Genomic DNA, 27,579 nt, shown 5'->3' on the forward strand with positions numbered 1-27,579 from the left:
ACTTTTAAGTTTTAGTACTTTTTGTTCTCTATTTGCTTACATGTGTGTCAATTCTGCATGCAAAGCCAGACACATGAACCAATGAAAACTATTTCAACGATACGCCGTTAAAAGTCAAATTTAGTTTATAATATGTAAGAAGGACTTTTTCAACGATGATGGGTATACATTAGCTGTCTACCCTTTGATCTAATCTTCTACAAAACAGGCTTCAGATGCATTTAACAAATTAAAGGAAAAGTAGGTTACAGAGACTATGTTACAACATCCGTGGAATTCTTACGTTTAGTTTACTTGCTCCGAATCACAAGTAATCAATAGATTAGTCATACAGTCAAGAAACTGCAATAAAAACCATCAGTGACAAAATCAGGCTCACACAAGGCAGACAGGTCAAGATGCTGTGAGCTTGAATGCATGGAAGTGAGAAAGCACGCAAGGTCACAGGACTGAGGACAAACCTGAGAAGTATCTCTATTCCACGAGGCCTCTGAGTCCCAGCCTGTGTAAAAGGGACTCCCAGAGATCTTTTCAGTGTATGCAAGTGTACTTTAGAACCACAGCAATGAAACACAGCTTGTTAGGCTCCCTGTGGAATTCAAGTCTGTAAGCCCATGGGGCAAAGGCTGTTGTTCAATAAACGCACCTGGTCTTTTCTCAGAGCACAAACCTTGACCTAGTCTAGGTATGGGGCAGCCCTGCAGCCAGCTGTTTTGAACAAAGCCTGAAAGACAAAACAGCTGGCTGGAGCCCAGTGTAGACTTTCCGCAAGGTCGAGCCCTCTGCAGGAGGAAAGGATCAGCGGATTAACTCAATACGGCAACCTCTCTCTGTTCTGCTGAGGAAGCAGCTTCTTCAACGTATAAAATTCAGGATATCCCTTCTCTGAGGAGGCATTATCTTCTCAGTAAAAAGACAGTTTGGGTTGTTAAAAAGTAGTGCTCTTTTGCAGGAATTCCCTCTCACAAAGCCTAAAATGCAATGCCGTAATTGCACTCAACCCTTTAATACTAGAGAACATGCAAGAGCCTGTGTGAAGAGCTTTGAAGGGGTCGGGGGAAGCAATTCTTCCCATTTCACAGGTCGTACAACGGTATTGCGAACAGTGACAGAGTTCTAATGGCAACTAGAACAAGGGTTTGAGGCGGGAATTTTTAAAGGACATGAAGTGGTTTCCTCATAGCCACATGCTTCATGTTTGTGGGGTAAGGGAAAAAAAGCTGAAAGAATCAATAAGGTCATGGGAGAAAAACATGGGGCTGGGAGAAGAAGGCAGCAGATCTAGTACCTTCTTTTCTCTCACTTCAAACACTGTCCCCCCGCCCCCATTTAAAACTTTTAAACCCATTTTCTCCTTTAAAAAATAACACACCGGGGCACCTGGCTGGCTCAGTTTGTTAAGCAGTCTGACTGCTGATTCCGGCTCAGATCATGATCTCACGGTTCTTGAGACTGAGCCATGTGTCGGGCTCTGTGCTGACAGGATGGAGTCTGCTTGGGATTTTCTCCCTCTGACCCTCTCCAGCTCTCACACACACGCTCTCTCTCTCAAAATAAATAAATAAACTTTAAAAAAAAAGCAGTAAGAACATAATAAGTACTTATAACTCTAGCCTCCATCACTAAAATGCTGGTGTAGATCCTTCCAGACTTTTTAGTATGCCTATATATGCCAGATTTATAAAGTTGGGGTTTTTTTCTAAAAAAATAGAATCACACCTATATCGTTTTGAGACCTGTATTTTTACACAGTGGTATGTTGTGAACTTCTTCCTGTGTCTATAAAAGTAGCCCTGGTCACCCTATCCCTCAGGGTGGTGAGACACAGGTAAGGAGCATAGACTGTGGGCCAGGGAGGATAGGATACAAGTCTCAGATTGTCCACTTTCTACCACTGTCTTACACAGGAAGCTCTTCAGCTTCTTGAAGGTTCAGCTTTCTTATCTGTGCAACAAAAATTACAATAACATCTGCTCCATAGGTTGTTTCTAGAATTAAATGAAACAGTGCATGGAAAGTGCTTAACAAATACCTGACATAATAGCTATGTGCTCAATATGAGGTTGCTATTTTTATTATTGTGGCTGTTGAGTCTTCTACCGTGTAATTATACTACATTAAAAAATGCAATTTCCCTATTGTTTGGCATTTAGGTTATTTCTAATTAAAAAAAAAAAACTTTCTATTTTGAAATCATCATAGATTTACAGGAAGTGGCAAAAGTAGTATAGGGAAGTCTGGGGTACCCTGTATCCAGTTCCCACGAGGGTAACATCTTACATAACTATGCTACAATATCCAGCCCAGGAGAACTGACATCTTATTCAGCCATCACCAGTTTTACATGCTCTTATGTGTGTAAAATATAGGTCAAGGCAATTTTATCACATGCATGGGTTCATGGAACCATCACCACAATTAGGATCAGAACTTTGCATTACCACCAAGATCCCTCCTGATACCCTTCATAATCACACCCATACTTTTCCCCTTTCCCTCCTCCCTCTCCCTAAGCCCTGGCAACCACTAATCTCTTCTCCAGCAACACCATTTTATCCCTTCAAAAGTATTAATAGGTGGAAGCGTACACTATGTCACCATTTGAACCTGGCTACTTTCACTCATCATAATGTCCTTGAGATCCATCCAAGGAACTATGCATATCAGTATCTGTTCGTTTGTATTGTTGAGCTGTATCCCACTGTGTGGACGTCCCATAGTTTGTTTAATCATGTGCCTGTTGAAGGACATTTGGGTCGTTCCAATCTTTGGCTAATAGCTAATACAAATAAACCCGCTCGGAACATTTGTGTGTATGGTTTTGTGTAGACTTAAGTTTACATTTCTCTGGGATAAATGCCCAGGAATGTGAATGTGGAGTTATATGGTAAGTGCATGTTTAGTTTTATATAAAGCTGCCAAACCATTGTCCAGAGTGGCTGCCCCATCTCTCATTGCCACCAGCAATATATGAGAGATCTAGTTTCTCTGTGTTCTCACCAGCATTCGGTCCTGTCTTGTTTTGGAGCTATAATCGGGGTATGGTAATCTCATCCCGGCTTTAATTTGCATTTCCCTAATGGCTAATGATGTTGAACATCTATTTCTAATTTTTGATATAAGCAGTGCTACAATGGGTATCTCTATTTGGGTGAATTTTAAATTAATTCCTACGAGTGAATTCTTCAAAGTGGAATTGCTGGATAGATTTTTTTTTTTTAACTTGAAACATAATGTCATACTGCTCTCTGGAAGAGTACCAATTGATAGCCCCCATCAGCAGCATGTGAACCACTCAGCTTTTAAAGAATACCTAACACTCTCACTATTTCCCCTAAGGGCTTAAAAAGAAACTTCTTGTCAATACATTCCCTAGTACCCAAGAAATAAAGTAAAAATTAGATTGCCCCAAATCCTAACAGAGTAGAAAATGAACCAATCAAGATTCCCTCTCCAAGGACATCCCACATCCAGACATGCATCTAACATTTTCATCAAACACATTAGGAAGAAAGAAAACTCATTTACCTTTATGAGCAATATGACACAGTTCTTCTTGCATTTTAGAAAACTCTGAGGAGGTTTCAGAGCCATCAGAATAATTTTTCTCTTCTCCAAAATCTAATGTTGACAAATTAGGGTTGGAGGAATGTAGTCTTACTGGGCCAGGAAAAGGTTTAGGGACCTAAAGTGACACCAAAGGGAGACATTTCTTTTCAGATGCAAATGGCTTAGAATATTTACTGTTTCTAAGATTAGAAAGTAGTGCAAGAAGAACATTTTCTAGGTACATCTTTCTGTTGAGATAACTTAAAAATAAATGAAAACCCAGGAAAGCACTTTCTCCAGCAACTTGCTCTGGCTTCTTGCAAAAGAAAAATGGGTGAGAAATCACATGTTCTTTTGGAGATGATAGAAGCATTAAAGCTCTAGGTTGAAATGACAGCTAAAGCTGCCAGGCTCTTTCCTGTTGATACTCAATTCCTTCCTCCTGGCAATAATCACCCAGTATCTATGTTGTTAACAGTGCATAGGTTTAAAAATGTTTCTTTAATTTGCATCTGGTGCTTCTACAAAAGCAACTTCTCACATGCTTGTACACAAATCACTCTTTGCTTCAAAAGTTCTTAATCTCCACCCCTAAGGTGCTTTGAACAAAGAGTGTATAAGAGTATAGCAGATGACTTATCCATTACGCTCCTGATTTATTTGACCCTAACAATGTCCCAATTTAATATGCAATGGCTAAGCTGCAAATCTTGGCCTCTGGCTCGGCTGTGCACTGGGAAAGTAGGTGGCCAGTGTAACACAGTGAAACTCTGATGGGGGTTTGGGAGGTTGGAGACAAGAGACAAGAGAGAGTCTGCACAATGTCCCATTTCCAGAGAACTCAGTCAGTGGGCTCAAAGGGATGAGTTATCCATGGACCGGCAGGAGAACAGGTGGGTCAGAGCACACACACACAAGGAGGGAAGAGGGCAGGCAGGCCAAGCATATATAAAGGGGAAACCAAAGTCCTAGAAATGGCTGCAACCCCTCCAACCTCATACCATTTTCCCCTTACCCAATTCTACTACATGCTTATCCTAGTATCCAGAAAATCTAAGTGATTAAATTTCCCTCTGCCCAGGGTATTTATGAGAACAACTATAGAAAATCCACTTGTCTATTCTATTTGAGTCCAAGCAGCCCCCAGCATGCGGCATGGAGAGCAGGGAAGCGATGGTTACCTGCAGTGTTCCTTTAGCATCTTTGCCAATAGCTCTGGACCGCCACCTCCTGTGTGATCTTTTTTCCTTTTTAGGACTTTCAAAAGCTCCACCCTTTGTTTCAAAACAGGAAAGAGAGCACAGAAAGTAAGGGAAAACTGCAAGCAAAGTGCCCACCTCCATCCCCTTGAATTTGGCTGAAGCAACCGGCCAGATAATGTCCTACTGTTAGTATGAGGCTGGGGAGGAGAGAGGAAAGCAGGAAAACACCAGAATGCACACAGAAGAGGGATCTGGCTGACCTGGATGGCGTTGATAGCTGGCGCCGAATAGGTCCGATGCAGGACGTCCATACTTTGTAGGAGCTGGCTCATTTCCACCAGGTAGGCATGACAGTGTGCCAGGTCTGGGGGACAGGAGCAAAAGGAACCTTCATAGTTCTTATCTTGGCATCCAGGTTTCGCTATGCTAGTGCCAACTACTTTCTGTACTCGTCTATACTATTTGATTTTCATCTGTACGGGGAAGAAATTTTATTTCCTTTTTTACAGAAGAGGCAGTACACTGTCACGGTTAAGCACACAGATTTGGAGCACCAGGCTGCCTCAGTTTGAACACTTCATGAACTGTGAATCGTGGGTGAATTCCGTAACCTCTCTGTGCCTCAGTTCCCTCATCTGGGAAAGGGAGATAATTATATACCTGCTTTCATATGTTGAATGGTTGACATATGCAGCATGCTTGTAGAGTGCTGGCATACTGTGAACACTAAATAAATCAGCTATCATCATTATTACCACTATTTCAAGTATTACATCATCTGCTTATAAGGACTCCAGACAGGCTAAATGAATAAAACAAAATGAAGGTTATATTGGTCTCTAAGGAAAACTGTGGATCAGGGACCCATATGAGACTTTGATGATCCTCTGCAGGTTGACCTCAGAGGAACTAACCTAAGTTCTCATACCAATTCCTCCGTCACTAACTCCAAAGATAGTCCCTAATTTGCCGCTCACTGGATGATGCCTTAAGAGAGTGGCTTTCAAACTTTGGCATCACCAGAATCAACTGGAGAACTTGTTAAACCACAGATCATTAAGATCCGCGCCCCCCTTCCCCCCATCCGGTTTCTGATTTAGTCTATCTGGGTTGAGCCTGAGAATCTGCATTTCAAATAAGTCTGCAGGCCAGGCCAATGCTGCCAGCCTAGAGGGCACTTTAAGGACTACCTGTGCCAAAATGTCAGTCCGTGAAGCTCTTGACTGTGAGGGCCAAACCTATATGGCTCCAGGTGTGACAGTATCTGCATTCAACAGGAAAAAATGCAATTTTCAAGGCCACCACCTGGTAGAGTGGCTCTCAATCATGGCTCTGCTTTAAAATCAATGGGGGAAATTTTTTAAATTATCTATGTGCAAGTTCCATCTCAGATAATTAATTCAGAGTGTTCCCAATCCCACTGGTGACTTGTTTTGGTTTTTTTTAGTTCCCTGGGTGGTTCTGAGCTAATTAGGGATGAGACCACTGAGCTTCCTTATGGAAGAGTTCTTAATCCTGACTCTTTGTATCAGAGTCATTTGGGAAACTTTAAAAAATCAGTCATACCAAGACCCCAGTCCAGGCCAATTTAAAGACACTCTTGTGAACAGTGGGTACTCTTGCATTTTAAAAGCTCTCTTGGGGCACCTGGGTGGCTCAGTTAAGCGTCTGACTCTTAGTTTTGGCTCAGGTCATGATCTCATGGATCATGAGTTCAAGCCCCCCGTCAGGCTCTGTGCTGACCATGTGGAGCCTGCTTGGGATTCTCCCTCTCTCCCTCTCTCTCTCTGCCCTCCCCCCTGCCACCTCCCCCAGTCTCTCTCAAAATAAATAAATGAACTTAAAAAAAAGCTCTCTTGGTGATTCTAGAGTACAACCAGGGTAGAGAACTCCTATTTTGTGGGGATCTCCATTTGGTTCACCCACTCACCTTTAGAAGTGACTCCCAATCTTAGATGTGCACCCCTGTCATTTTTGGCACTTAAAAGAAATAGCACCCTTGAAGACTGTGATCTAGTAGGTCCAAATGGAAATCAGACCTGAGTGCTTAAAGAATATGAAAAGCAACCTGTGTGCACACACACCCAGGCACGGATGTCAAGTTCAAATGTAGACCACTGATAGGGAGACTCATCCAAGGTGTAAATACTAACCGAGTCCAATCTACAAGCCACGACTGAAAGAAGCAGAGTTTTCAAGTCACTTTACCTTTCGAGCACTTTTCCATGTCCTCTGAAGACTGTAACCATAATGGAACACGGGTCTCACCACCACAAGAAAATGATAAATTGCTTCCAGTTTGAATTGAATTCTGCTTTGATATACTGCTACGCTGTTGCACAGATGACAAAAGCACATTATAAATGAAAACAGAGCCCAGTGAGAACACTTTAGGGTAAAGGACAACAAAGTAAGCTAGTTGCTAATGGAAGCCATCTGCCTGTAATGGGGAATAAGCTTCCACAAAGCGCTCCACTAGAGACTTTAAGCTCTGGCTGTCACCTCAGCCTGGCCAAACCATGCTATTGTGCCTTGGGCTGTGGTCCTTAATTTCTTCTTCTGTCAAATGATAATCATGACAAAATAATAGCATAAATGTTGGGAAATTTTGTAATCCTGTACGGCTACAAACATACTTACTGCATTTTACAAGCAGATAAGAAAACCAAAGTCAAAATGGTCAAGGGAAATCTGGAAGAATCAGGACTATTAAATCCCTCCTTATGTGCTATTCTTCAGTTACTGTCCCAGAGATAACGGATACTCCTCGGACCCTGAGTCTGACCAACTGGACAAACAGATTTCTCCCCACAAGCTGTTCTTCCTTTAGTCAGAGCCCCCCCATTTGGGACACCCCCACACAAAGCCACTCCCTTCCTTTAAATTACCTTCCTACTTGAAATGGAGTCTAAGACACCAGACGCAGAGTCTGTGACCGTGGATCCTTGGAAATAGTGATTAACGTCATGTGGAAACATGGCGATTTCATTCTGACGATACATTCTGTGGTGGCGGAGTTTAGATACCCACTCATCAAAGATTTCTTCTGACTTTACCTAAATGATATTAAATTGAAAGAGGGAAACAAGAGCGTCACTCACTCAAAGAAGCAATTATTCATCAAATTGAGACACCCTCTGTTTTCATGTTGGCACATGTAGAAATGTAGAAATATCAGTTTGTTGATTTAGTTTATATTTACGTGATTTATAGGAGCAAGTTTGAGGAGGAAATGGAGAATAAAAATGATCAAAACCTTCACTTAGGCTTTCAATGAAGGGGCCCAATTGTTATGCTATTATTACAAAAGCAAAACATTACTACTTATATTAAACAAATCAACTAGAATTCATATTTATCTGTCTCTTAAAGCATTTCCAAGTTCACATGTCCCCACTCCTCGTATTCTTACTGAAGACACTAGCACTTTTATAATTCAGACTTTTCAAATCAATCTTCTCTGAACTGGAGCAAATTTGTAGATTCCTCCTAAAATATTTAACTTGTTAACCTTCTCTGACAAAGAATACATTGCTCAGGAATGCGAAGGTTATTTTGAAACACATTTCTTCTGTCCTTGGAAATAGAAAAAAAAAAATCTGGAAAAGTATTATTGGTGATTTCCGAGATTTTTCAAACACACCTACACAAACATTTAGCCATTTCTCCATAAATGAGTATCTATCAAAGTTTACTTCCCACGAAGAATAATGTTTATAACTAGCAACTTTTATTATAAAGTATTTCATAAAAGCACTGAACAGAATGTAACAAGCACCTATACAGTAGATATTTCTTAGTAGTTAATGCTTTGTGTGTATAAGGGTATATTAATATTTTCAAAATGAAAAATGATAAATATCTATATATTAGAACAGAGACTCATGAAGTGGCAACTTAAAAATCACCCAAAAGGATGCATGGTAGGTTAACTTCCAAAAAGAAAAATCCAGGTCAATCTGTTAAAATCGTCACTAATGCTACTGTTGAGAGCAAGGATGTGGAAATAAATGTCAGCAGCCATCACTCATTTAGGAAATGTTACGTTGGCTCTTAGGTTTATTGTGTTGATTAGAAGTACATACAAGACTTAAAACCCCTCCAGGTGCTTATTGAATAGATCATTTATAAGAAAAAGCAAAACAGACTTAGATCTTTTTGTCTCCCCCTAAATTATGTTCTCAAAATGTATTTCATTTCCCCGATGTGGTTACAGCAGGAATTTTACAGGAATCTTCTGTCATCCTTTGCACTGATCTGTTCTTAGAGGCCCTTAAAAAATCGGCACCCAAAGTATTCATCTTGACTCATTTTTTATTGGTTAAATGAGGCAGAATAAAAGTACTTTATTAAATAACTGTTCAGGGTTCTGTTCCAAACTCACAAGTAGTTATAGGACTGTAGGGAGACACCCACTTAACCTCTCAGCCGCCCAGACTCTTCATCTATAAAAATAACAGAATGGGACTGGATGGCCACCATTTAAAAACTGCCAGACTCGGGGCAGCTGGGTGGCTCGGTCGGCTGAACGTCTGACTCCGGCTCAGGTCATGATCTCGCGGTCCGTGGGTTCGAGCCCCGCGTCGGGCTCTGTGCTGACTGCTCAGAGCCTGGAGCCTGTTTCCGATTCTGTGTCTCCCTCTCTCTCTGCCCCTCCCCTGTTCATGCTCTGTCTCTTTCTGTCTCAAAAATAAATAAACGTTAAAAAAAAAAAAACAAACTGCCAGACTCTGAGGCTATTAAGGAGGACCCTCAGATGACCACACATATCCACACTAACACAGCTGATGGTCAAACAAATGAACAAGAAATACAGAACTTAAAGTGAATCAACACAGAGAAATATTAAACTGTATTTATCATGATATCAGTATTCAATGTTATTTTAAGGCACTCTGGTTCTTTAAAAATTAGGAATTAATCATTACTTTTATTCTGTTAACTAGAATAAGTGGATGAACAAGAACCTCTTAATTCCTGACCATGTCATAACAGTAGTAAGAGTCACTGGAAGTACGTGGAGAAACTGAAACTATTCTAGAGGAGAATGATCTTTGGAACAGGGGGTGGGTGGGATATTCTTTCTTAATTTTTTTTTTTTCAGTCATTTTCAACCAAGGAGCATTTGGCAATGGGAGACTTTTTCTGGCTGTTATAACTGAATGGGGCTTGTTACCAATATCTAGTGGGTAGAGGCCAAGGATGCCCCTCAACATCCTATAATACACAGGACAGGCCCCACAGCAAAACCTTCTCCAGCCCATGATGTCAGTAGTGTCAAGGGTGAGAAACCCTCCTTTACACAAGTAACTAGGGGCTAAGGCTAGGAAACAGTATAGATTTGACCATCCTGTGCAGTCAATCAAGCACCTGTCTTATGCATATGTTGGCATAAGCACCACATATATGCTATGGGGAGAGTATGGGGCATCTTAAGACTTGGAACTCATCATCTCATGCTTTCATTTTTCCATCCCCCAGCTCTAATTCCCAATATTCCAAGTAATTTGCACAGGTAAGAAAAGAGTCTTAATATCTTCTCAATTAATTCCTAACATTCGGGTACCACCTAATAATTATACACAAAAACTAAACCTATTGAGCTTACTGAAGGCTGGGCATTATGCCAAGTTTCCTACATGCAGCCTTTTCTACATGGGCACTATAATAATTCCCATTCTGGGGAAGGGTGGTGAGGAAATGGGAGACTTTCAGGGATTATAAAATGTGCCAAAGGCCAACAGCTAGCAAGTAGCCAGGTCCAGATCTGGTTCAGAAGCTCTTATATCATGCTTAGAACCACCTACACCAGCTGTAGGGGACAGGGCAGAAGATGGTAGTTAAGCAGCTCTCAGAGGTCCTACTTAGAAGCCCATACTTAAGGAGAAAGGTTCCTGACATCCGCTGTAGAATGAGAATTTTAATTAGCTGAAGTGGTAAGACTAAATATTCAATATGGTATTTCAGGAAACGTACGTTAACCTTTGGTAAATGGTTCTTCACTAAAGTAGGTACAATCTGGGGGAAGGAGGGGTTATTTGGAAACATGAGGATTTTTTTTATTATTGATTGTTGTCACAATCATGGTATGTATGTGGGGGGGATACCTAGGGGATAGGGGACAAAGATGCTAAACCTTTGGCAGTGTGAGAGACAGTCCTGCACAATGAAGAACCGTCCCATTTAAGATCAATAGCATCTGTTAAAAATACTCTCACAGTGAAGATCTTCTACACGTTGGTTGGATCATTTGAAATATTCAAAAGCCATCACTGACAGTACTATAACTGACATCCCTTTGCAACACAAAGAAACTGTGCAGTAGGAGGTAGCATCTGGGAAGCAATCTCACCTTCAGATGGTAGATGTGCTCTTCGGTATCCAGATCTATGCATTTTGATGACTTCTTCACAGACATCACTGAGAGCCCAACGTCAATGCAGCCATGAAGCTTCTCTCTCTCTATCTGCCGAGACGCGGAGAGGGCCACTTGAGGTTCGTGGTGTTAAAAACAGTAGTAACATCCCTGATGTTCCTTTCCTCTAGCCTCACTTTCAACATCCACTAATATAAGCATAATAACTATGACTTATCAAGCATCTGGTGTGAACCAGTACTGAATTAAGTGCTGCACATGCATGATCCGTTTTAGTCTCTGAGGGGTTCGGTAACAAGTGGCTTGCACAGCCAGTGAGTGAGAAAGCGAGAAAGTAAGTGACTGACTCCCACAGCAATGGATTCACCGGTTAGCTGTACTGCCTTCCACAGAATTAGTTTCTAGTATCTAAATTCATTTGGAAGTGATTTAAAAAGAGGAGTAAAGGCAGAAAGCTAAGACAGGCCACTGTGGGTGAGGCATTTTCTACAAATTTTCTACAAGCAACCCTACAAGACAAGAACTCGAGGAGTTAAGGGAAGTGAGAAAGAAGAGAGAAGTGCTGGGTGAGAGAAGGACCCGCACAAGGGGCAGGACCAACAGTCATTCCAGCCCTCGGGGGCTATCTGCCTGGTGTTCACACAACAGGGAAATTCACATCACCTTCATCAAGGGCCTTCTCCACCAAACCCCCTTGGCCACTGTGAGAGTGGGAGTGATACTTGTTGTATGTTTTGCTCCGGTTATCTCAGGAGGAAAACATGTTTTCCCACCCAGACAACCCCTCAGCCCAAACCTAAGACCAGAAAAGACCCCTGGATGTGCAGTTGGGTGTGGAGAGGAGACCTTCACCCTTCACTTGGTGGGCAAACTGAGCCCACCCAAAACCCAGGGCCGGGACACCGTGGAGCACACACCTCTGGTCCATGTGAAAGAACTATTCCTCCCTATGGTTTCCAGTTCAGAAAAAGGGCATCCCCAAATGTGTATGATTTCATCCATGGGGTGACAACAATTAGCCCTGCAGAGTACTTTTATAACATATTTGATTAATAAGAAGACTTACATCGGTTTGGCTCTTGGCATATTTCAAGATTCCTTTGTCCAGATAGAAAAATCTCTGTGGGGAAGAAAGTAAAATTCACTAAGATGTTCCATTTAAAGATCCATCCTTCCCTGGGTCCCAATTTTCAACTTCAAATTAAAGGCAAGTGCCTGATAATCGACTAAGTACAGCACCTAAGTACTGATGAGGGCAATGTGGGAGCAAATAAAGGTAATGTCAAGGCCAATGTCTTACCTTGTGCCAGCCTTTCAAGGGCCATTTCCTCTTTTTCAGCAAGAATCCTTTCTGCATGGGCGGCTCCTGGGTGTAACTCATCTCTCCTCTCAGCCCTTCCACCACCTCCCAGCTGTCCTGTTCCAATAAAACGGCTAGTGTTTAAATGGCTACCTTTAAAAATAATAACCATGTTCAGAAGCACTGTGTCCTAGTGGGAAATCCATGCAAGATGGTGAGGTTGGCTGGGTTTGTTGGGGAGAATAAGTTAAAATTTAATTTTCATACAGGTCCTAGACTTCATGGATTTAACACTGTAATTTAATGGCATCAAATTTGATTTTTTTTTTTTCAAAAAAAAACACATTGCCTAGAAGGGAATGTTTCTCTCTTTTGGTGCTTGAACACAGTTAATGGTAAAGCTTTTCCTCTAAATTCTATTTTGGTTACCTTTGACATCATCACACATTTACTCTTTACTCGCCACGAGACTTCAGTCTGAATTTTAACCAAAAGCTACATAAGTCAGGTGGGAATATGAAGAAACTGGCTTAAGAACTGGCTGAAAAGTATGAGATGGAATGCAAGTTGGTAAACACAACACTTTGGTCGAAATGATGATTCAGTTGCAAGCTAATCTCTTCAAATTCCAGATATTTAAATATTGGAAATTGTAAAGCATCAAAAAGGTGTTTTTGAAACAAGTATTTTTACCCTTTGTTCCCAGAAATGTCCTCCACACCCTTCTTTTGTTTCAAAAACTTTTGGGGGGAGGGCAATTTTTGCTCTACTGAGCTGTTTGTAATTTTGAAGAGGGACAAACAGTTATTACAACCAATCTTCTGTTGTTGGCTATCTAGGTTGTGTCAACTAATTGACTGAAAAAGGATTTAAAAGGGAAACACTAAAGAAAAACACTAAAGATTCTGAAAATTTATTTTTAAATGCTTAAAAATGCACAAACTATTGCAAAGCTACCAAGATAGACCAAAATTGACAATACTTTAGAGGCTGAGATAATGGATTTTTATTTTACTAATGGATTAGCATACATGAAATGTACAGATATTAAGAGTACAGCCTGATGACCTTCAACACCTCTACCATCAGTAACTACCATCCAGATCAGACAGAAACATTTCCAACACAGGATAAATAAGTTTGGACGAACATGTCCTTCCCCAAACCCTCCAGCTTTTCTCAGATATTACTGGCCTATAACACACGTAAGTTGAAAGTATACGATGTGATGAATTGATACACCTCCATCCTCCCCATCACTACCACATTTGGGGGGGGAGCGGTGATAACATTCCAGATCTACTTTCTTAACTTTCAAGTATATAATATGGCATCATTCATTACAGCCACCATACTGTACATTAGATCCCCCAGGATTTATTCGTCTTAGGGCCAGGAGTCTGTACCATTTGGCTAGCATTTTCCCTGTCCCACCCCTTCCCACCCCCGTGAGAGACCATTCTACTCTCTCTTTCCAAGAGTTCAGCTTTCTTAGGGGCGCCTAGGTGGCTCAGTCGGTTGGGCAGCCGACTTCGGCTCAGGTCATGATCTCGCGGTCCGTGGGTTCGAGCCCCGCGTCGGGCTCTGTGCTGACGGCTCGGAGCCTGGAGCCTGTTTCTGATTCTGTGTCTCCCTCTCTCTGACCCTCCCCCGTTCATGCTCTGTCTCTCTCTGTCTCAAAAATAAATAAACATTAAAAAAAATTAAAAAAAAAAAGAGTTCAGCTTTCTTAGATTCTGTATATAAGTGGCAACACACAGTATTTGTCTTTCTCTGACTTATTTCACTTAGCATTATGCCCTCAATGTCCACCCATATTTTTGCAAAGGGCAGGATTTCCTTTGTTTTAACGGCTGAATGATATTCCCCTCTTGTTTGTGTAACTCATTTTTTTTTAATCCATTCATCCACTGATGGACACTTAGGTTGTTTCCTTGTTTTGGCTACTGTGAATAAAGCTGTAATGAACGTGGGGTGCAAATATCTCTCTTCAAAAAACAAACCTGTTCTTTTGGCCAAGATTTCATGTTGACTAACTTGCTCTTCATCAAATCTCCAGACTGTAGGCAAGGATTACAGGTAGAGGCCAGAGGAATCAGGGATGCGACAGTAAGTCTGGACCGGAACCAGGCAGCAGAAGTATTATGATTCAAGTCTCAGGGAACAGTCTAATGGGAGGGCACGGGAACCACAGGGGGTCCTGGGTGCTCTGGCTCATTTTCTGTATTGTCAAGTTCAACACGTGGGAAACACCTGATAACAGGAACACTCCTCTATTTTAGCCAGTGAACTCTTTATATAACAATCCTGGCGGATCTGCCTTATATCTGATTGCACTTTACAGTTAAAAGGTACAGTTAAAGGTACATTCCAGACTTTTGAAATGTGGTAGTGGCATCCCAAGATCTGGAGTTGTAAAAGGGAATTCTTCAATGGAAAAAAGCAAAGCTTATCTTTAGTTCTTAAATTAGAGGACTTTTTCAGAAAGGTAGTGATGTCAAATGAGATTTCTTTATAGCATTACCAATTATTCAAGGTCAGTTATATCCAGACAACAAATGGAGAATTCATATTATTAAGTTTTGAGAAGCCACATGCACACACGTGCAGGTGCACACACACACACAACTTCTGTTCACATGTATTTCAGCTTAAAAAGCCATTCCTCAAAATTTAAAAATGTTAATGAATTTTTAAGGTTAAGTTAAAAATTCTACCTCCTTTAGGAAGCCTTCTTCAAAGGAAAGTAGTATTTCATCCCAGAAACTCCATCAGCATTCCATCTTACTTTTCAAATGGTTCAGTGCTTACTTATGATAGTATATGTGAAATTTTATCATCCCTACTAGACAACAGACTCCTAAAGGGTGTCAAATGTCTGGTTCACTTCTGATTTCTTCACAATGCCTGACCTGCTGTCCTGTGAATAATATGCTTCTGATCGGCAAATAAGTAAACTTAGTCTTGGAGTAACACTGCACACAGATTTATGTTCTTGGAATATCAAATATTGGTATGCATTTGAAATGTGCCCAGTATCTTTGGGCCAAATGACTATTTACAAATTAAATACAGCACATTCATATTTGTGAAAGAGGGTGTACGTGTGCGTTATCATTGTGAAATGAAAATCTATGGCTCAAAACCTTTTGGAAAGTACTCTAAGGGGTACTAGGTCCTTTCGATTTGTTTTAAGATACCCAAGCAGAAGGCAACATGCAGTGATAATACTAGACAATCACACGCATCTGCTCAACACATTCAGTTGTGCAGAATGCAAATGCCGAGAGGGATTAGACGTTTATTGCATACTTTACAAAACTGAAAAAAAAAACGGAATGAGATCATATCTGTAGTTGAAAGAAAAACAAGAATTAAATTTCAAAAATGTTTCAAGGATTCATGTTAGAACTAGATCTCTCCTAAATTCTTCAGACATAATACATTCCTGCCAATGAGCCAACGTGGAGGGCAGGGAATTATACTACACTTGTTGGCATTTAAAGTAAATAAGCCAGAAAGGGTTTGCATTTATTCTAAACCAAGTATCATCTTTTTCCTCACTTTATTTCTACCTGGGCTCAGAACTTAAAACTCTTACCAGGTTGGAAAAGCCAGATTTAAAGTATTTAAGAAAGTGAAGACTCTTCTTGACTGAGGAAGAAAGCTCTGTAGCCAACTCCTTTTCTGGGCTTGCCATCCAACTCCTCCCCTCCCAACTTCCCTTTCTGTCACTGTCCTTGAGTCATGCTGAAACCTGAGAGCCAACATGCAGCCAGCCTTCTCAGCGGGCGGGGGTGGGGGGGGACAATACTCTCCCCTCTGCGGCTGCTGGAATCATGGGGGCACTTTTAGTTATCATGGTATCTCTGGTCTAATGGCCGAGATCCAGGAATGGTAAATGTCCCACAATGCCTCAGTCTTTTAGACAATGAAAAAGCTGTCCCACTCAAGACTTTCCAAAGTGCCAGTGGACATTTTTGTTGGTGAAACCAGTTTATAATTACTTGAGCACAGAACTTGACTCTGTCTCACATCCATACCAAAGTATTTCTGCATAGTTTTTATACACTTAGAATTCTTGGTGATGCAACTACCAGATAACTGAGGGAAGACTATATCTCCTTCTGTTTGAGACTTTAACAAGCATCACACGCCATTTTGGAGAATTGTGTCACTGAAGGCGATGTCACTTGTGGTATTTAAGCTATTAGCACAACACACCTGTATGGGTCTGCATCAGTAGCTGCCACATTTTATATACATGTATATCTGACCACATCATTATATCTTCTGGTATAATCACATGGGGGTTTCCATACCTTAAAATAAATATTTTAGTATGAACCACTTTGAGCTTTCCTTTATATTATAATAAAGCATTATATTAATATTTTCAAAATTATGTGTGCAGATGTTAATAAATTAATAACATAATTTAATAATAAATTTCATTTGAGGGGAGTAAAGGGGTTATTAAAATAATGGTCATAATAAGGGGACATTGTTTTGGTGGAATTAAGAACCACTGCTAAACCTGACACAAATTCTATGAGAAGAAACGCCAGGCCAGGACATGGCATAGTGAAATTGCTTTGCAAATGGGAGGGCTTAGTTAATTTCTCATAAATAAGTACAATTGGTTTTATCCTCAAAATGTTTATCTTCTGTGTCTCTTCTGTGTCCCTTCTGTTCCCTAGGCACCACCCTGACCCAGGCCCTCATCCAACGTGGTTTCCCAAGGCTCTCCACTTCTATAATCATTTATGGGGCTCCATTATGCCCTACCCTCCATCCAATATAAAAATGAATATAATGTAACGCTTGTCTTCGTTTCCACTTCTGTGGTACATTTATATTGTTCCAGCCTCCCAGAATCTTCTCTTGATCTTTTCCACCTATGCAAACGCTTCAAAATTTTAGTTCAGTTTCTGAAATTTTCCTACATTATCCAAAACCCATCAATCGTATACTCCTGTAAATACAGTAGCAATATTACTGTCTGCTACCAAATAACTCAGGGTTTAATTAATTCATCATTTTTTTTCACTTTTATCCCCAAGGATAAAAGTTTCTGAAATGGTTTCTCCCTGACCATCTTTTCAACTTGCTCTTTAAAACCCCAGCAATGAACTAAATATGCATAAATAAAAGAATTCTCCTGGGCTTGTTAATTGTTAGGGTTTCAAACCAGGAAATGGATTAAGTTCTCAAGCCAAGTAAACAGTACTAGGTAGTTGGTTAACAAGGAAGAATTAAGTTGTATCCACACTTTAATATAGCCTGCCATTAAAATTTTTTTTATTGTTTATTTTTGACACAGAGAGAGACAGAGCATGAGTCGGGGAGGGGCAGAGAGAGAGGGAGACACAGAATCCGAAGCAGGCTCCAGGCTCTGAGCCGTCAGCACAGAGCCTGATGCGGGGCTCGAACTCACAGACCGGGAGATCATGACCTGAGCTGAAGTCAGATGCTCAGCCGACTGAGCCACCAGGCGCCCCTATAGCCTGCCATTTAAAACACAAAAGGGTAGTGCCCCAGGAAATACTATCAAACGGGTCTACTAACACATAAATACAACAATATAAACAATAATAACATAAAATAACTGGAGAACACTTTCTAGCTCCATGAAAGCAAGAACCTTTTCTATCTTGTTCACTACTAATAGGGCACAGTAGATATGAATCAATATGTTGAACAAATAAATGAAACACGATAACTAAATATATTAAGCATGTACTATCTGCCAGGTAATACACTTACATTATTGCACTTAATCCTTGAACGAGCCTGTGAGATTGGATTAGTATCCTTATTTTTGGAACGTGGAAACTTTTGGAAATTTTTGGAATGAGGAAGAGAGCATCAGATAACTTCCCCAATGCTATAAAGCTACCAAGTAGTAAAGCCACCTGATTTCAGAACCTACATTTTTAACCATTCTGCTATGTTTTATAATATATTGCATATTCTGCTATAATTTAAATATATAAATTCTGATGATGTACCAGAGTAAATGCCAAGCAGTGGCCAAGATCCTGAAGCAACTTGAAGAGGTTAGGAAGCTTTGCCCTATGGATAGAAGACAAGCAAGTTCTGGGGTACTGCTCAGAGCGACCACGTTTCCTATCCTATAGTCCCACCAAACTGGGGCAGGAAATCAGCCTGTACATTTTAACTCAGCCAATTCTTTGCATATTTTATATTTCGAATGTCTTCGCCGTCTACTTCTTAGCCTGCGAATTCTCACTTGCCCCAAACCTTCTCCTTAGGGCACAAATTCTCTCCCTCCTCAGCACTTACGCAAATCTCAAATGAGTCTCTCTTTGAGCCAGAAGAATGTGGGTTCTGTGAGGACAGGGACAGGGTCCTCTCTGTAGAGATCTCACTACCGGGGACATAGGGGTCCTGAATAAATGAGTCATTGATTGAGTGAGTCTGAAGAACAAGGCGGGTATGAAAAGGGGCCAACAGAGCCCTCAGGGCGAGGGATTTTAATCATGTGTGCTGGAATGGGGTGAGCGGGTACTCAGGGCAGAAAAAAAGCCAAGATGCCGGCTTCTCTGGACTAAAGGGACCAGGTGTCCTGAAGTGGCTGTTTGTGCTCCGCACACCTGGTGACCAGGAGTAGGATATGTACCTTGAGCTGAATGCAGCACAGGGTGGACTTGGGCCCCCGAAGATCAAGGTCCTGCTGACTTAGCCCAACACAGCTGAGCCGATCTCCCGCCCTGGGGGTGTCAGGCTAAAAGCTCACCAAGAATACAAGGTAGAGAAATGTGACAGGGTCTTGGGGGGGGGCGGGGGGAGGGGGAAGCGGCTTCTTAAGGTTTTTGCTTCAGTTTAACTGAAGACAGTCTGGCACTGTCGTCCGGCATTAAATTCAGTCTCTTTTACTGAATGTCAAAAAAGTGCCAAATATAGAAAGCTGCTTTGTGGCTGGAAAGGCAGCTAAGCATTCATCCATGCTCACGCGCTGGCACAGTTCATTTCCATATTGCTGACTGCGTGAGTTGAAAGCGCTCCCCCTCCCCCGCCACCCCTCCCCACAGCACAGCTGTCTCCACAGTGTACGTCTCCTCTGAAACTTTCAAGGGCTAGATTCTCTGCGTTGTCCTTGTAGTGATATCAGAAATAGAAAATGCCTTAAAAGTTCCATTCTTCCTGCAGCTGAAGACTGCTGCGGAAGGAAGTTTGGTGGCTGCCTCTCTCTGGCATGACTGGGAAGTAGGCTGTTCTGATTATTTATTTAATCTGCTTATCCGGTTTTTAAAATTCACAAAGCAGTACCCAGCATTAAATCATATGGAGTATAATTTCACATGTCTTTAAGGACTCTAAGGGCATTTCTGATTTTGTGAAGACTTGGGATCATCAATATCATCTTTTAGGATTGTACTGTGAACGTATGGAAATACCTGTCAATAGATTTCCAGTTAATATAATGACAGCTTTAACTGATGCCAGATCAATTCTGTACTTACATTTCAATCGCTGTGAGTTGGGGTTGTTACTTCTTGTCCAACTGTTTCTTCCTCAACTAAAAATTTTTGAGCAACTTCAGATTCTGTGTGTCCTCTCTCTGCCCCTCCCCCACTCACACTTTGTCTCACTCTGTTTCTCAAAAATAAATAAATGTAAAAAAAAAATTTTTTTTTTTTAAATTTTTTTTTGAGCACCAGCAAGCCTGGTAACAATAGCAATTAAAAGAACAAATTAGGGGTGCCTGGGTTAAGGGTCCAACTCATTCGGTTAAGTGTCCGACTTCAGCTCAGGTCATGATCTTGCGGTTTGTGAGTTCGAGCCCCGCACGGGCTCTGTGCTAACAGCTTGGAGCCTGGAGCCTGCTTCGGATTCTGTGTCTCCCTCTCTCTGCCCTTCCCCTGCTCATGCTCTCGCTTGCTCGCTCTCTCTCTCTCTCTCGCTCTCAAAAATAAACATTTAAAAAAAATTTTTTTTTAAAGAATTAGTGGGGGTGGGATGATCTAATGCAGTGCTTCTCAAAGTGTAACGTGCATACCAATCACTGAAGATCTTGTCAAAATGCAGATGTCACGTCAGTAGGTCTGGGGCGAGTTCTGAGCTTCTACACCAGCACAGGTGAGGCCCCTGCGGCTGGACCACAGGCCACTTAGAGTAGCCTCGCTCTAGGAGCCCAGGCTGTCTTGAAGAATTGGGGTTTCACTTGATAGGCTATGAGGGCCAAACCAGAACTAATGGGGTGAGAACTATAAGGCCCCAGATCCCACCTCTGCATCAAGGACAGATCATCCAATATCTAATAATTAGCACTATGAACAATAACAAAAGTGACACGGGCGGCTCTATGAAAGATCCAGTTCCCTAATCACTGGAGACCTCCATCAGAGGCTGGCAGAGGGACTACAGAAGGATTCCTAGACCAGGAAGGAGGTCAGAATAAATGAGCCATAAAATCCCTTCTAAATCTTGTATTGCAAACTCATGTCATATAAAATGGGTATGAAGCCTCAGTTATTCAGAATGAAAGTTCTGAAAATCGGCTGTACAACACAATGCCAACAGTTAACAATATTGTCTTGTGCGTGTAAAAACTTATTAAGATAGTAGATCTCTTGTTAAGTGTTCTTACCATAATAAATATATAATAGAAATGAAATAAAATAAAAATATTGACTGATAAAGCCTACTAAAAGCAAATAAAAAACCAGTAGCATTCGCTTCTAACTAGTAACCTCAGGTATAATCCCTGATCTTAGGATCTAAGTGAGAAGGCTGAAGAAAAAGGGAAGGCTGAGCAGGGAAGAGCCCACTCAGACTCAGAAGGCTACGCGGGGAATAGAGTCATGACCTGCCAATGGCCATGTCTTTCCTCTCCTTTCACCCCCAGACACACACCTCACCAACCCACACCTGGGCAGGTGAGGAACACCCAGATGACTTCAGTCTCCCAAATGTGTTAAGTCTTAATTACTTGGGTAGTCACAGACCAAAACACTGATGCCTTGATTTCTTAGATAATGGAGCATATGCACTCAGTCTTGGGGGTGAACTTTTGAGATAGCACAGGAGGTAGGGGAAAGAAAAGGAAGGTCATTGGCAGCAGATGACATGGACAAGGCGGAGAAAAAAAACATGTGAGCTGTCAGCTCTGTTGCTGACTCCACCTGAGGTCCAAATAAGAGAAAAAATCCACCTGTGCTAACCACAGATGGATTTATAATTAAAATAGTATTAATAAAAACCTTTAATGTATATATAAATATTATTTCTACCCTGTTGAGCACTCAGCAGTTACGGCTGCAATTACACTGGTAGTTTTTTAGGATCTTCAAGTAGATTTGTGGGTTATTAATATCTGTTAAACATCCCCCTAATTGTATGTAAGCCATTCAAGACTCTGGCCAGCATCTTCTATGCACTCTTTTCTCTGTAATGCTCTGCTCTGTCAATGAGGGCCTCTTGAGAGCTACAGCGACCATTAAAGATGGAGACACCCAACCCATAAATGTCACTGTGCTCTGGCCATGCAGTCCACCAAAAGAGTGAGGCGATTTATCGTCACTGTAGTAGTGATGATAGTAATACAAATAACAACTACTACTTGTTGAGAATCTTCTATGTGCCCCCAATGACTTTATAATGGAGGTATTATGACTCTTATTTTACAAATAAGGAAAATGAAGGGGCGCCTGGGTGGTTCAGTCAGTTAAGCACCTGACTTCGGCTCAGGTCATGATCTTGTGGTTCGTGAGTTCAAGCCCCACATCGGGCTCTGTGCGGACAGCTCAAAGCCTGGAGTCTTCTTTGGATTCTGGGTCTCCCTCTCTCTCTGCCCTCCCCCATTCACACTCTTTCTATCTCAAAAATAAATAAATATTTAAAAAAAAAATTTTTTTTAAGAAAATGAAGCTCCAAAGCAGTCTACCCAACATTACAAACTATTAAGTGATAGACCCCATTTGTGGGCTGCAGACCACACGCAGAACATCTCTGTTCAACGTCCACCCTGGATAAGATCACCTACAGTACATTAGAGTCCATCCAAGGCCACCTACTGCCCTGCCAGTCCAGCCCCTCACCCCCAGCGCTGCTACCTCTAGCAGAATCGGTCTATCTCTGGCAGGACGTTCCTGCACTGAATAGGCACGCATGTTAGCCAGTGAGGACAGAAAGACTCTGTCTACTCAAGGGATTCAAGAGTCTCTTTTGCTTTTCTTTTTTCAGGGTGCAGAAGTAACGATTTGTGTTCCCTCATAGAGTCATGGAACAGTTCTTCTAAACCTCCAAGTTGGAAAGAGAATGTGGAAGTCACCCACCCAGCTCTTTCATTTTAGAGACGAGGAATCTAAGATAAATGGTTTGCATAGGGCCACAAAAATGAGTGAAGGACTTCTGAGGACCAGGACCAGTCTTCCAACTCCAACCTAGTGCTCTGCCCACCGCCCCTTTCTAAGAATTGCCTCCCTGCCTCAGTGGCAGACAGCCTCATGGAGGAGCCCCAGGGTTCACTCATCACACAGGAGCAGGTGCACGTGACTGACGACCAGGAGAATCTCCCATACAGATTGCTAGGTGAATGGAACTTGGCCAGAGGCACAAAGGAGGGGAGTTGAATACCTTCCAGCATCATTTTAATACTTTATATTTTATACCTTTTCATTAAAAAAAATCATAGTGTCTTTGGCATATCGTAGAGTGTCTGAGTCTGAAGAGAATCACAGACTGTATTCAGACATAACATTTTGCACCTCAATTACAGGGCACACAACTCCTGAAGAAAACCCACCTCGTTGCTGGGTGGCGCTAGCTGATAACAGTGTTTTCTCTGACAAGTGTGCTCAAAACTGTTTTTTCAGAGCTAATTGAAATTTGCAATCAAAGTAGAGACACATTTTGGCTAACTAATGCACATATAATTTAGAATCATAGGAGTAGGCGCCAGAATAAACTCTTCCTGTTCTGATCCAAATCATCAGTGATTTTTTTCCCTCAGTCTGTAGAAGAATAACTGTTCTCATAACGAGAACCTAGCGACAGGATAAGATCCTGGAGAGCCTTATGACTCAAGGAAGGAAAGATTTTGCTGTTAAGTGAGTTATATTCTGGTTTATCGCTGACCTTCTATTTAATAGGGCAGACTTCTACTCAAAGGTCTGAAGCTTAGCACCAGGTACTGGAGATTAAAAGATGTAAAACCAGTGCTGGCCCTTAAGAAGTTAGCATATATTAAAAATAAAAAGATACCACGAAGCTGAAAACCTGAAGATGCTGAATGGGAGATTCCAAGAAATACGCCGTAGGAGTTCTTGAGCACAATCACACGAGCCAGACCCACCTTAGGCGGAGAGCTTGAGCTGGCAATCAAAGGAAAATGGACACAGAGTGAGGAGCAGGGTTTCTGAGGCTGCCTTAACAACCGGGTGGCTTAGCACAAAAGCAATTTAGTCTCTCACAGTTCCAGAGCCAGAAGTCCAAAATTGAGGTATCAGCAGAGATTCTAGAGCCCCAGGGGAGATTGCATTTGTATTAGCTAAGGTTGGTATGATAAAATACCACAGATTCAGTAGAGGCTGGGTAGTCCAAGATCAAGGTGCTGGTAGATTTGATTCCTGGTGAGAATCTTTTCTCTGGCTTGTAGACAACTGCCCTCTGGCTGTGTGCTTGCGTGGTCGTGTGTGAGAGTGAGCTCTGGTGTCTTTCCTCTCCTTTAAGGGCACTAATCCTTTCAGGAAGGCACTACCGTCATGACCTCGTCTACACCTAACTACCTCCTGAAGGCCCACCCCTCAATAGCATCATGTTGAGGGTCAAGGCTTCAACATATGCATGGGCCAGCAGGGAGACACAAACATGCACCCCATAATAGCATGACCTGCCTCTTCCAGTTTCTCATGGCTTTTGGCATTCCCTGGCCTGTAGCCACATCACTCCAATCTCTGACTCTGTGTTCACATCGCCATTTCCTCCGTGTCTGTATTTTCCTCTGTGTACTTCATATAAGGACACTGGTCATTGAATTTAGGGCCAACCTGGATAATCCAGGATGATCTCCTCATCTCAAGATCCTTAAATTAATTACACCTGCCAAGACTCTCTTGCCAAATAAGGCAACATTCACAAGTTCCAAGAAACAGGCTGGACGTACCATTCAGGAGATGGGGACAACATTCAGCCCATTACCCGGCAGTAGGAACTGCTAAGCCAGAGTTGTGCCAGGGATGTGCTTCCTCTGGCGTGGAACAGAGAGAAGGAGGTTTTAGTTGCGCTGTGGGATTGTGTACAGATGCAAAGGGAAGACACAACTGCATTTGATCATGGAGTCAGCATATGGAGGACTTCAGGAGGACGTCAGATTATCTAGAGAAGTCTTCTGTTTTGCCTCTGTCCTACTTCTTATACTGTCATTTCTGGGCCTTTAGCATATTAATATCATCATATCACTGAGGTAGATTTAGACTCTCTCCTTCCTAGGAAAGGGCTGTTGAGTCCGTTCAGTTCATATCTGCATGTATAGCTCTTAGAAGCTATAGCAGTAAGCTGCGTTCTCAACAAAAACCTGTGGGTTACCATTCAGCTTCCATGTATCCTGCACTATGGCTGATGCCAACCATAAATAAATACATGGACTTTCTTTTTTTTTTTTTTTTTTTTTTTTTTTAAATTTTTTTTTTTTCAACGTTTTTTATTTATTTTTGCGACAGAGAGAGACAGAGCATGAACGGGGGAGGGGCAGAGAGAGAGGGAGACACAGAATCTGAAACAGGCTCCAGGCTCCGAGCCATCAGCCCAGAGCCCGACGCGGGGCTCGAACTCACGGACCGCGAGATCGTGACCTGGCTGAAGTCGGACGCTTAACCGACTGCGCCACCCAGGCGCCCCAAATACATGGACTTTCTTAAGGCACCCCATGTAGTTTCTACTAAAGTAGTGGTTCTCAAACCCACCAGCAGATATTTGCTGAGCTTGTCATCCTGGGATTGCATAACAGCACAAACAGGTCAGCAACTTCCAGAAGGGTTTCAAGAGTTCAATTTCTCCTGCTCTTCAGTGTGGCATGTAGCTGACGATCTACTGTTTGCAGACATGGAGAGTAACAAAGAGGTCCCAACAACTCAAATATGTCATTTTAGCTGACGTCTTCCCCTCTCTCTTCTTCAATCAAATGTTTGTTTGCTTTTTCCTTCCAAGACTTCGAGTGGAAATGTAATGAGAATTGAGCCTTGTATCTTTGCCCTCCCTACTTTCAGTGTATCACATCCAGTGTGACTTGTTTAGGTATGACCGAAAGGTAGGCAGTAAGACATAAAAGGCCCAGAAAACAAAAACCTGGAAAACTAAGACAGAAACATATAGCTAATTATTTTTCTCTGTTGGGCCCACCAGAAACACAAAAAACAAAGAAACAGCTCTAGACAGACACCTCAGGGATCCTAAGGCCCCTTCCCTCATGGATGTTATTCTTTTTTTTTTTTTTTTTTTTTTTTTAATTTTTTTTCAACTTTTTTAATTTATTTTTGGGACAGAGAGAGACAGAGCATGAACGGGGGAGGGGCAGAGAGAGAGGGAGACACAGAATCGGAAACAGGCTCCAGGCTCCGAGCCATCAGCCCAGAGCCTGCCGCGGGGCTCGAACTCACAGACCGCGAGATCGTGACCTGGCTGAAGTCGGACGCTTAACCGACTGCGCCACCCAGGCGCCCCTCATGGATGTTATTCTTATCCCTGCATTCACAGAGATGTTAGCTCATGGAGGTTTGTTTCAACAGCAATCATTTGTACATAAGGCACCTGGAACTTGAATGAACTTATAAAGAAGCTATAAGCTTCTAGTACCTAAAGAAATCCAGTTTTCTCCAAATACATGGTTACCTGCTCCCCTACCACTTAGGAGAGGTGTGATGAACAAGTCGGTTAATGTCTCTGAGCCATATTTTTTTTCCCAAAGTGTAGAAAATAATATGGATCTCGCTGGGTTGTTTTGAGACTCCAAGGGATAGTGTGAAAGGATAGTACAAACTGTAAAAATGCTAACAGATAACTGGTCATTTCTAACGTCCCTTGCTAATACTCTTCCTCTCAGAGCAGCCCAGACAGAAGCAGCCAAGCCATTTGACTGCGCCTTATAGCTGAAAGGAGGAAGCAGGGAAGCAGTCACCATGTGGTATTGCTGGAGGGCTCCAGGGCCTCCTGCTTATGGAAGGAAGGTGAATGGTTAATGTATCCGACACTCACACCACCTACTGAATGCAGGCTTTTCTTCTAACGAAGCAGTTTGCACAGTCTTATAAGACACCAAGGCACAGAGGGATTAAGTAACTTGTCCAAGGTCAAACTGTTTATAGACGGCCCAAGATTTAAACTCAGGCCATCCAGCTCCCAAGCAAGTTCATGCTTGTTGCCTGTCACCTTTTGTGACCATCCCAGAACAACTGACACAATCATGACATCGTCACATGCCTCCTCCTTGACTGGCCCTCCTGGTGGTGTTCATACAGCTGAGACTTACAAAAGGCAGCTGTCAAATTGCAGCGTCTCTAAAGACATGATTATTTAAAAGGAAGAAGTAGGACTAAGCATTTTCAATGCCCAGACAGCTGAAAATATAAACACCTGAGCATTGTAGCTTCAACTCACTTTTCACCCCTTGGCATATCCTCTCCCATTCGGCCCCCTGTCTTATGGGTTCTGGCACCAAACACAGACAGCCTGGGCTCCCTGAAGTACAACATAATCTAATAGCCTGCCTAAATAAACTCTCACCGGGTGACCCTGGGAGAACTACACCACCACCCCAGATTGGCCCAGGGGCAGGACTGTGGCAAGAGCAAACTGCATAATTGTATGGAGACTTACCTAGTAATGGCTCTCTCCATTTCAAATCCCCTTGAATCATGAGTGAAGCCCTTGCCAAGTATTTTAAAAGGATTCACTTTCTGATTTCCAGCTTATTATACAGCAAATACTAACAACACATAAAGAAGAAAGGAAGCATGCTCTCTTTACAAAGCAGTCTTCCCAACAGAGGCAATTTCTTTTTTTTCTTTTTAATTTTTTTTTTACATTTTTAATTTATTTTTGATGGAGGGAGAGACAGAGCACAAGTTGGGGAGGAGCAGAGAGAGAGGGAGACACAGAATCCGAAGCAGGCTCCAGGCTCCGAGCTGTCA

At 42.0% G+C, this 27,579-nt stretch overlaps 1 protein-coding gene across 5 annotated transcripts in view; it reads right to left on the reverse strand.

Moving 5' to 3' along the window:
* OSBPL3 (oxysterol binding protein like 3) overlaps window positions 1–27,579 on the reverse strand; it is a 178,682-nt gene that overhangs the window by 56,645 nt on the left and 94,458 nt on the right. For 3 of the 5 annotated variants that reach the window (XM_060632740.3, XM_060632737.3, XM_060632738.3), the window contains 8 exons: window positions 12,428–12,544; window positions 12,194–12,247; window positions 11,104–11,217; window positions 7,640–7,807; window positions 6,960–7,083; window positions 5,012–5,115; window positions 4,731–4,823; window positions 3,529–3,685 (listed from right to left, as the gene is read on the reverse strand). In XM_060632740.3, coding sequence (XP_060488723.1) covers window positions 3,529–3,685; window positions 4,731–4,823; window positions 5,012–5,115; window positions 6,960–7,083; window positions 7,640–7,807; window positions 11,104–11,217; window positions 12,194–12,247; window positions 12,428–12,544 — 931 coding nt within the window. The remainder of the gene's footprint in view (window positions 1–3,528; window positions 3,686–4,730; window positions 4,824–5,011; window positions 5,116–6,959; window positions 7,084–7,639; window positions 7,808–11,103; window positions 11,218–12,193; window positions 12,248–12,427; window positions 12,545–27,579) is intronic. The other 2 variants (XM_060632741.3, XM_060632739.3) reach the window with 1 other exon arrangement.

The sequence above is a fragment of the Panthera onca genome, chromosome A2, assembly GCF_046562875.1.
Source record: "Panthera onca isolate mPanOnc1 chromosome A2, mPanOnc1 haplotype 2, whole genome shotgun sequence".
NCBI classification, from domain to species: Eukaryota; Metazoa; Chordata; class Mammalia; order Carnivora; family Felidae; genus Panthera; species Panthera onca.